At 63.6% G+C, this 10,577-nt stretch overlaps 1 protein-coding gene across 1 annotated transcript in view; it reads right to left on the bottom strand.

Annotated features, from left to right (window-relative positions):
• Positions 1-10,577, bottom strand: part of SNAPC4 (small nuclear RNA activating complex polypeptide 4) — a 19,648-nt gene that overhangs the window by 6,678 nt on the left and 2,393 nt on the right. Inside the window, 13 exon segments of the mRNA XM_077753137.1 lie at positions 15-71; positions 1,048-1,500; positions 1,759-1,838; positions 2,751-2,845; positions 4,591-4,685; positions 4,813-4,919; positions 5,010-5,157; positions 7,959-8,123; positions 8,290-8,368; positions 8,458-8,603; positions 8,997-9,122; positions 9,256-9,423; positions 10,343-10,389. Coding sequence (XP_077609263.1) covers positions 15-71; positions 1,048-1,500; positions 1,759-1,838; positions 2,751-2,845; positions 4,591-4,685; positions 4,813-4,919; positions 5,010-5,157; positions 7,959-8,123; positions 8,290-8,368; positions 8,458-8,603; positions 8,997-9,122; positions 9,256-9,423; positions 10,343-10,389 — 1,766 coding nt within the window.

Here is a 10,577-nt window from a genome sequence, read left to right as displayed (position 1 = left end):
CACAGCGGCGGGACGCAGGGGCCGGCCCCCGCCGGTGAGCCCAGAGGACACGGCTGCCTCAGTTTCTCCTTCTGTGTGAGGAAGAAAGGCACCTGGGGTCCCCAGCCCTGCCCTGGACTGGAGGGGGGCAGAGGGCCCCGACCGAGCGGTGGGGGAGGGCTGCGGGCTGCCCCTAGCAGTGCCCGGCGCCGGCGGGCCATGTTGGTCCTCAGCACCTGCTGCACCGTCTCCGGGGGCACCTTGAGCAGATGGCTCCCGCTCTGACAAGACGACGCGGGGCTGGACACGTGCAGGCCTGGGGCAGGGCCTGCGGCGCCCGGAGCCCACAGCAGGGTGGCGGCCTCGGGGCTGAGGCCCGGCACGACTGCCCGCCTGGCCAGGCCGCAGCCAGAGCTGACGGGGTCCCTGCCCCCACAGCCAGCTCCCCAGGTGACGGCACCAAACGCCCATCAATCCACAGGGAGCAACCTGGGGACTGGGCGCAGGGGCCTGTGGTTACACACGCGGGAGAGAACCCGCACGGCACAGAGCTGGTGTGAGCCCTGCCTGCTGTCCCTCAGGGGCCAGAGTGGAGTCTCCAACCTCTTCCAGGACAGGCCCGCCTGTCAGGCCCTGACCGCAGCTATGCGCGCAGCCACAGCGCCCTGACACCTCTCACGCTGACTGGGCAGGTGTACGTGGGACTGGGCAGGGTGGCCCTTTCACAGGGGATCCCCTGGACTCACACGGGCCAGCAGACCCCTCCTTGCTGCCTCCCCGTGTGGCCTGGGGACAGAGGGGTCAGTGCAGCTCCAGGTGCCCGCCTAGTGGCAGCCTTGGAAGCTCACACGCAGCTTTTAAAGCAAAGTGCTGCTGGTGGCCTCGATGAAACGGCCGCTGCCCTGGACGCACTTCTCCCGAAACAGGCCAGGGGTGGATGTTCGCCTGAGTGAGGGCAGGGGTTTGCTCCCAAGCGCCCAGGGACCCAGCCGACGCAGCCCCGGCACCAGCCTCGGTGACCGCGAGCGGAAGAGCATCTGATCAGGTGCGCTGGGGCCTGTGACCTACCTCATCCGCTGGCCCCTCAGAGCCTGAGGGGGGAGGACCCGCCGAGCCCGGGCAGCTGACAGCGCTGGCACTGGGGCTGAGGGTCCCAGACGGGGTGGGCACTTGGCCTCCCTCCCGTGCGGAGGCCGAGGCTGGGGGGCAAGTCGCTCTGGCAGCCTGTGCCCCGTTGGAGCTGTCGGGAGGGCTGGGTGGGGCAGCCCGGCGGCCCTGGCCGCCCCAGGTGCCCCCCTGCCTGGCAGGAACCCACAGGGCCATGTCTGGCACGGCGTGCTGTGCCGAGGGCAGCACCTGGCCGGCTGCCTGGGCCTCTGGGGCTTCTTCGGGCTCCGAGTCCTCACTGAGCCTGCTGCTGCTGCTGCCGCTGCAGTCCCCATCGCTGCTGTCCTCGCTGCTGGAGCTCCAGCGCTCGCTGCGAGGGGGCCGCCGCCGCCGCCGGCCCCGGCTCTGCTTCTTCTGTGGGGAAAGGGCTCCTTGGAGGCCTCGGTGACCCGGGGCTCATGGACCAGGGCCCGTGGGCAGAGACCCCGAGCGGGCTTGGACACGGTGCACGGAAAGCACGGCACCCCAGCTGCTCCAAGATGACGGCAGCTGCTGGCAGCTGCGGACACCAGCCGCCCCTCCTCTCCCAGCCCTGCATCCCTCCCCCCAGCCCGCGGTGATGCCGGCCCCACACCTAATCCAGCCCCCCGACTGAACGCTGGTACACCTTACCCTAACCATGATTTTCCACTTGCTCAGACACTGGGAGCCCGTCCGATGGGGTAGTTCCGAAGCTATTTTTGCCCAGTGACCTACAGACACAGAGCAATGTAGAAGCTGCTTCACTCAGCGCCGGACAACGGGTCTACCAGCTTGAAGGCGGGCCCTTCTCGGAGACGCGCCATCTCCCACAGAGGGCCTGCGTTGTGTTCCATCAGAGCGGGGTCTCTGGGCACCTGCATGCGCCCCCACATCCAAGCAGCTCAATGACAAGCAGGGCTTCTGATTCTTGGAGGACAATTGGCCCTTTAACAGAATTCCAGATAATGCAGAACCCAGAGAGAAAAACCATCCACGCTTATGTAAAAACAGCCCCCGTGCATCTGCCACACCCCAGCTTCTACACCCGATGTTTAAAAGCATCTCTTCTTTCCTCCCGGAAGGTGCTGGCGGGAGGACCCCAGTGCCCTGCTCTCATGGACAGCGTGACCTGAGGCGGATGCCAGGATTCCGCACACGCCGCGCTGGGCCACAGCACATGTAGGATTTCTCCCAAGGAGAGGCTGCGGACAGGCGCGGAGACTTTGCTGCCGAACCCTCAGCTCATTCCAGCCAACAGATGGCGGGCTGGGTGACTTGCGTGCTATCACTTGGGGAGACACGATGCGGTTGTTGAAAGCCACGGTCGAATGCGGAACGCATAAAGACGGAAAAACAACCATGACAGATGGCAAAATGGTATGAAAGAACCATCGTGACCTCGTCACGTCGAACGACTCCACTTTCAAAAGCTGTCCCAGACACGGGCCCAGGGAGGATGGGGCAGGAGCACGCCAGCGGCACGGGCCTCCCCTGCAGCACATCCACACTCGGCTCCCTACGCTGGCCGTGTGTCAGGCTGCAAGAAGGAAAAGCCGCGGCTGCCTGCTGAGGACGGGGGGGGGGGGGGGGGGGGGGGGAGGGGCGGGCAGAGACCAAGGCGGGCAAATGGGCCAAGGACTCACCAGCGCCATGCTTTTCTATCAGTTCCACCAGCTTCTCCTCCTCCTTGGCGCTCCACCGCCCCTTCTTCAAGCCGAAGTACAGCCTTCGGAGGTACCTGAGGGCAGCGGGGCCACGGGCCACGTCAGGCACCAGAAGCACGATGACCCACAAAAACCACAAACTAGGTTTCATCAAAGGTAAACACTTTCAATGCGCCTCTGGGGACGCCATCGAGAAAGTGGAAGTGCAGCCCACACACTGGCAGCGAGCATGTGCCAGCGGTGTGTGGGCTGAGGGACCCCCGCCAGGGCACCAGCAAGCCAGCACCAGACACCGCTCCAGTCCTCCAAGGGGCAAGTGGGGGCGTCTGGGTGGCTCAGCTGGTTGGCTCTCCGACCTGCACAGGTCATAACCTCGCAGTCCATGAGTTCGAGCCCCGTGCCCGGCTCCACGCTGACAGGGCGGATCCTGCTTGGGCTCCTCTCTCTCCCCGTCTGCCCCTCCCCCGCTCAGGTTTTCTCGCTCCCTCAGAACAAGCTTTACGACACGAACGGGTATTTCTCCAGACAGGATGTGCAGTCAAACAGCCGGTTAACCCCACGCAGGCACGGGCCCCACATGGTGAGCCGTCAGGGAGACTCCAGGCAGAGCCCGGCCCACTGAGCTGGCCGTTGGCGTGTGCAGGCGCCACCAGGGCGTGCAGTTACCACGTGACCTGCAAACCCCACTCTGGCGCACCCCTGAGGGCAGCTCATCTGGCCACAGGCGTCCTCGCGCACAAACGTTCACGTTTCCGAGGCTCATCCAAGCTGCCGTGTCAGGATGGCGTTCGTTTATCTTGTGAAGTAACCTCCACCCACAATGTGGGGTTCGGACTCATGACCCTGAGATCGAGCATAGACATGGCAGAGCCAGCCGGGTGCCCCCATTTTGTTTGTTTTTAAGGCTGAATGATATCATGCCATCCATCTAATTCTAGAACCGCATCTGTGGTCTCCACACCGGCCGTTTCCGCCCCGCGCCACCGTGCCCGTTCGGGGCTCTGCTCCAGGAGGGTGCGGGCGCTCGCTCCGTCTCCCTAGGATCCCGCTGTCTTCTGTGGCGCCTGCACTGCGTCACCCTTCGCGGGCACATGAGGGCCACACTCTCTCCATGCCCTGGTCAGCGTGGCCTCTTCTCCAGAACTCTTCCAGGACGAGCATCCGACATGCGCGAAGCGGTCCCTCGCGGCTGCTGTGACTGTACTTCCCCAGTGACCCCTGCCTCTGGAGGAACATCCACTCGAGGCCCCCTCCTCCTCCGTGTTATTGTTGTTGTGAAACAGGGTTCCTTCGTGGGGGTCACAATGTCCTGAGCTGACCGGGGTGAAGGGCCACACGCGCAGTCGCACTAAAGCCCGCAGGCCTGTACCCTGAGGGAACACACTGTGCGGTGCACGGCTGACGCTCTAATGGAACATCGTGAACACGCCTGAGGGGAGACGAGGTGGCTGAAGCCGCCTCTGGGGCGCTGGGCCGTCGGGGCTCTGGCGGAGCACCTCTGACTCGGGGGTGCTCGGGGGTGCTCTGACTCAGTNGACGCTCTAATGGAACATCGTGAACACGCCTGAGGGGAGACGAGGTGGCTGAAGCCGCCTCTGGGGCGCTGGGCCATCGGGGCTCTGGCGGAGCACCTCTGACAACGGGCTCGGGGGCACTGCCAACCAGGGCCGCCTCACGTTCGATAGAAACGCCATCCTGCTTCCTGACCGGCCACCCCACCCCCACTAAGCCCTGGCAACACACCACCCTGGGCCGCGGGCTTCTCACCCGCCCGCTGGCTGCCCCGGAAGGCCGCCCGCATCCAGCGGGTCCAACTCACCGGTCTCGGCACTGGGCATCGCTCCTACCTGGCACCTCTTCCCGGATTTTAAACCAATCCTGCTCCCCATACTTGGCAACTGCTCGGAGCAACTTCTGCGGGAAAGGACGGCGATCCAGCGATGAGTCTGTGGGCGGCCACGGTCCCCACAACCCCCGCTCGGTCCCCTTAAGAAGAGACGTCAGAGGAAGGCTCTGCTCGGCCCCCCAGCAGCAGACTCACCGCATCCTCCTCTGGGGCCCAGAGCCCCTTCTTCAGGCTGGGGTCCAGGCTCTTGGTCCAGCGGTAGATGAGCTGCATGGAGTCCCTCCCTTCCATGTAGTAGACGACTGAGGACAGAGGGGCCGCGTGACCCCGTGTGCCCGGGGGGCACTGGGGCGGCCCGCGGCGGGGGCAGGGGTGCGTGCGAGCCCACTCACTTCTCCGGTAGGGGATGTGGCTGCCGACGCGCATCTCCTGGACGAGCTGGGTGAGCAGGTGGTCCTCCTCCGGCGTCCACTCCCTGCGCTTCAGCCCCTTGTTGTGCTGCTGGTACTTCTGCAGGCACTGGAAGGCGCTGCGGTTGGTCTTCCGGGGGCCCAGGGTGAAGCAAAGTGGGTGTTACCCGGCGAGCACCCCTGCAGAGGGCATCCCCGCGACTACAGACTGCCGTGAAGCCCCAGACCGGACGTTTACAGCGAGAGACCGAGTTCAGAGAACTCCGCGATGGCTCACTGACGTGGCACTGGAGCCACACCGCCTGCGCGCTGGGGGCCTGTGCTGCCACCCCAATCCCGGGCCTCACCCGTCTCTGCAGCCCCCGGGGTCCGCCCAGACAAGGGGCAGCTGCGAGGTGGAGGCGTGTCGGGGCGCGGAGACCGGCGTGGTGTGGTGCCCACATCTCTGGAGGCCCCTCCCGGGGGGCTCCAGGGTGTCTGGACTCGCTTCTGTACACGCTGCAGTTCAGCAACTACACCGCCAGTCTACACCACAGACGCTTTTGCTCAGATCTGCCCCCTCACTCGTTCCCTTATGGGAAAAAAGTTTCCCAAGAGCTAATCACTGTTACTTGAACTCTCTTTTTTTTTTTTTTTTAAAGAAAACTCCTGAGTTACAGAGAACAAGAGACACACAGATGGGCGTGCAGTCTGCTAGCCATGAGGTCTGGCTGTGACGATGACTTTTTAGACACAACACCACACGCGTGGTCCTTGAAAGAACGGAGCAGCCAGACCTCGTCAGAACTGAGGACCCCTGCTTAGCAAAACACACCGTCAGGAGAGAGAGACCAGGAGCCACTGACGGGAGAGACCATCTGCAGAATCTACACCTGATAAAGGGCTGTTACTCTGAACACGCACAACAGTCCTTCAAACTCAACAGGAAAACAATCGGATTAAAAAACAGACCAAAAATTGGGGCGCCTGAGGGCTCAGTCAGTGGAGCATCTGAATCCTGGTTTCGGCTCTGGTCATGATCTCACGGTTCATGAGATCGAGTTCTGCGCTGGGCTCTGTGCTGACAGTGCGGAGCCTCTTGGGATTCTCTCTCTCTCTCTCTCTCTCTCTCTGCCCCTCCCCTGGGCGTGCATGTGCTCTTGCCCACGTGTTCTTTTTTTCCCTCAAAATAAATACTTAAGAAAAAAAGATCAAAAACCTCAACAGACCTTTCACCGAGGACGACACACAAACAAGCAATGAAGCACCAGGTGTTTGTCACCAGGGAAAGGCCACCACCACAGCCTACGAGGGCGGCCGGGGTCTGCAGCCCTGACGGCACCACGCAGCGTACCACGCAGGGTGAGGGCGCGGGCGGCGGGACTCCCGTTCGTGGCGAGGGCCACATGACATGGGCAGCCAGTCCACAGGACGGTTTGGTGGCTTCCTCCAGAACTAAACACCCTCTTGGCATATGACGGCTCCTTGGTGTTGACCCAAAAGACTTGAAAGCTCCCCCCCCGGACATCCGTGCACAGGGGTCAGCAGCAGCTTCACTCGCGACCGCAGGGCCCCGGAGGCGACCAGGGTGCCCTTCAGCAGGCGGTGGAGGAAGTGCTCCACCCGCACGACGGGACGTCCGCTGGGAAGAAACGCGTGGTCAGGCCGAGAGGAGACGCGGGGCCCTTCATGCACCTGCCCGAGCAGAGGGCGCCGTGGGAACGGGCCACGCGGCAGGACCCCGGCCCCGCGACATTCGGCAAGAGGCACAGCCGTGCAGGCAGCGAAACGACCCGTGCGAGGCCGTCACAGCGGACGCCTGTCACCGCGTTCGTCCCAGCCCCCAGAGCGCCGCCGCCAGGAGGGCCGAGTGCCCCCGGGGTCTTTGCGTGACAGCGGCGAGTGAGTGCAGACCCAGTCCTGGGAAAGGGTGTGGACGGCAGGGGACAAAGGCCATAGCCGAGTCTCTGCGCCTTCCTCTCGCTTCCTTGTGAACCAAAACCGCTCCAAAAAAGCCAAACTCTTAAAAGAACCCCAAGAAACTAAGGAAATGAAAATAAAAACTGACTTTAAAACCACGGCTCCCAGAGCACATAAAGTAAGTGTACGCACACCGGGCTCCTTAGCAGCTCAGCGGAAGCGGAACACCAGATGCGAGGAAGGCAGTGCCTTTCCGACGTCACCACGCTGGCACGGCGCTGGAGCTGCGCGCCTCGAGACACCGAGCTGAGGACTCGGGGGTCCCCGCTGCTCCCCGCGCAGCCGTGGTGGGCTTCAGCGTGGCTCCCTGCACTCACATGCTCGTCTGGGAAAGTGATAAACTAACTACAGATCAGGGAGTTTACAGATCGCGTCCTCAGGTCGTGAACCCGTAAAATTCAAACCAGAGAACGATTCAAGAGATTCCAAGAAACCAAACCACGGAGAGACTGACAAAGCTCGTTCTTACACAAACTAAGATCCAAAGACGTGAGGAAAAAACCAAAACCAAACCTGACCTACAAACCTACAAAAGGGAGAAGAGCTCACAGCAAGCTGTTCTCAGAAAAGTGGGCCTTACATGCCTCACGCGCAAAGATGGACGGAGCGGAGCCCTTCGTCTTTACCTCGGAAATGAGAAAACCAACGCGGGAGCTCGGAAGAGAGCGGGAAGGGGGTTTCCCTCGAACCCCTGGGCTCGATGGGAACAAGGAAGGACACAGGCCGGGAGGGGAGGAGAGGGGAGGGGGAGGGCGAGTGAGCACTCAGACAGGATGGGGTCCGAGGGGCTGGAAGCTTCTGGAGACTGCCCAGGGAGGGTTCCCCCAGGGCCACGCCCTCTTAAACGGCAGGAAGAGCCCGACAGCCCCCAGGGCGAGGTGTGACCCGCAGCCCGCAGGGCCCCCGAACCCGCCCAGCCTCCCTGCTGCGGACCCGCTGCCGCCTGGCGTCTCGGGGGCCCCTGGGCCTCACCCCCAGCTCCTGGGCGATGTGCTGCCACTGCAGGTGGCCGTGCGCAGCCGCGAGGGCCTGCAGGCGCCCCACCTCCTGGCCGCTCCACTCCTGCTTGTTGATGCTCGGGTGTTCCCAGTTCTGCCAGAACTTGCGGATCTCCTCTGCGCCGCGGCCGCCCTCAAACTGCGGTGACAGACACAAGCAGCCTGCGGGGCCGTCCCTCTAACGTCGGCCAGGACAGCCAAGCGCCTGGGACGAGCGCGGCCCCCGACCAGGTGGCCAGGACTTGCACCGCAAGGAGTGGGGTCTGGGCTCTGAGCGCCGAGCCTGAACCTTCGCGCCCACCCACCTGGGAAGAGGCAGCTCCCCCGGCGGGCGAGCCCGTGGGGCCGCTCCGCGCTGCTGGCCGCGCGCNCCTAGACCATGAGCTGTGGGGACGGGGGTCCCCGCATGGCATGTGGGGCAGGCTAGGGCTTCGAGTGGCCAGTGCCAGAAGTCAAGGCTCCAAGGAGCCCACGGAAGCGGAGGAGGGTGCCTGTGGAGAGGCAGGGCTGCGGTGCTGAGGGCCAGGTGTGGGCGCTTACACTTGGTCACCAGGAGCTCCTCGAAAGCCTTGATGCCCTGGGCGGCCTTCTCCCGCGTGTCTTCGTTGGCTGGAGGCCCCTGCCAGACAGAGCGGCGTCACGGCGCGGACGGAACCGAGCGCTCTCGCCTCACGGCCCTCGCTCCCCACTGGCCTCCTCGAGCAGCCTGGCCACATGGGACGCCCGGCAGCGGACACGTGGGCGCGGAGCTGGGCTCTGAGTGGCCGTGAACACAAGCCGACCGGCGGGCACAGAGGCCCCATGGGGCTTATCCGTGGAGCTGAGGCCAGCGTGCCAGGTCCAGAGACCTTGACTTTTACCACCAGACACCAGAAGATTTCAGAGACTGGAAAACGTCACCCTGAAGACGACGAGGGAGCTGGCGACACCCACGGCGTGTGCGGAGAGGAGAGCCCCTTCCCACGCGGCCTGCCCCTCCCCCACTGGTGACCGTGGAGCCCCGGCTACTCACCACTCCGGTGACCCTGTCTTTGAAGTACGGCTTCATGAAGTGGCCTATGTACAGATTTGGGGGCAGACTCTTGCCGTCCTTCACCTTGGGGCCTTTGGACCCTGCCAGGTCACACATGATTTCCTCCTGTGACAGACACAAGGGGTCCATCTGGGGCCAGGCAGCAGAGGCTCCCCTGTGGAGAAGGGGGCCCGGGCAGCCAGGGAGAAGACACAGGTCCTGGGTGCCCGGCCGTGGGGGTGCTGAGGGCCCGCCCTACCTGCTGCTCCCGGTTCTGGGCCAGCAGGAGGCTGACCTCCGCCAGCCGCTCCTGGATGACCTCCTGGTAGACCATGTTCAACTGCAGGCAGGTCTCTGGGTCTTCAGGGAGGGTCTTCTCCTTGGGGTCGTCCTCACCATTGCTGGCCTCTCCCCACCTCTCCTCTTCCTGGTCACAAGTAGGAAACTAGGGGTGAGGCAGAGGACCTGCAGACACTGACCCCCTCGCCATGACCCAGGCAGCAGCCTCGAGGCTCACGCCCGTCACTGAGCCACGTACAGCACGAGCACGGGCCACAGTCATGGCTGTGAGAAAATCCACTTCTGGAAATATGTCTCGGGTGGGGAGGTGTGAGGAGGTGAGCATTTTCCAGTTTCCATGATAAGTGTTTCTGGGAACCTGAAGTTCAGAACGGGCCCACGGGCGTCCGTCCCCAGCAGGGGACAGTGAGCAAGAACACGAGTGAGGAAGGCCACGGCAGAGCCGGCAAAGCTAAGACCCGGGGACAGGCTGCACGTGGACCAGGAGGTGAAGCACTACGGAAAGCCTGTGCCACAGCAACCGCCTGGTTAAAACCAGAAAGCGATGCTGCACCTCCTGCTTCAGCAAGAAAACTGAAAAGCAAATTGTAAAAATCCTCCAAATTAACATGAGATTCTAAACTCAGAAGCGGCAACAAAAACCCAAGGTGGCCGAGTCGGGGATTTAACCCTCCCAAGTGTCTGAGCTCCGCCTCGGTTTGCAGTGGGTCCACGTGTGTGAGTGGCCGGGACTGTGCCTGCAGGGACCGAGGCGCAGTCAGGGAGCCCCGAGGGGCCACCTCGCCCACTCCCACCCTTCTGTGTGTGAGGTCAGAACGACACGCACGCACGTCACGGGAGCTCAGATACTCGGGAGGCATTAAGTCTCCACCTAATGACAAGAGTCGTTCCCAGGGGCGCTTTCAATTTTGGTGACAATCGCTTTGGGATACGTCATCTCCAGCAACGAGCGCACAGAAAAACCAAGATGGGCTTGGGCACCACCCTCCCGGGCCCACGGGCAGGTGTGCTGCCTCGGCGGGCTCCGCGGCTGGGCCGGCGCTTACCGAGACTGGGGAACTGGCAGCGTCCGAGTCCTCCTCAGGCAGCGAGTCTGCGGGGACACAAGCACGGGGTGTTGCGGGCGTGACAGGACGAGCCCCCGCCAAGGAGCCGCCAGCAGCTGCAGCGCAGGGCTGTTTCCTGACGGCCTCGGGCGAGGGAGGGGCTGAGTGCGACCCGCTGCCCAGGCAGAACGGGCCCTGCACCGCAGGCCTCGCGGACCAGACCCGTTTGGGGGAG

Source organism: Crocuta crocuta, unplaced genomic scaffold (genome assembly GCF_008692635.1).
Source record: "Crocuta crocuta isolate KB4526 unplaced genomic scaffold, BGI_CrCroc_1.0 scaffold971, whole genome shotgun sequence".
NCBI lineage: Eukaryota > Metazoa > Chordata > Mammalia > Carnivora > Hyaenidae > Crocuta > Crocuta crocuta.
Note: the sequence above shows the minus strand (reverse complement) of the source record. Positions and strands in the feature narration are given on the sequence as shown.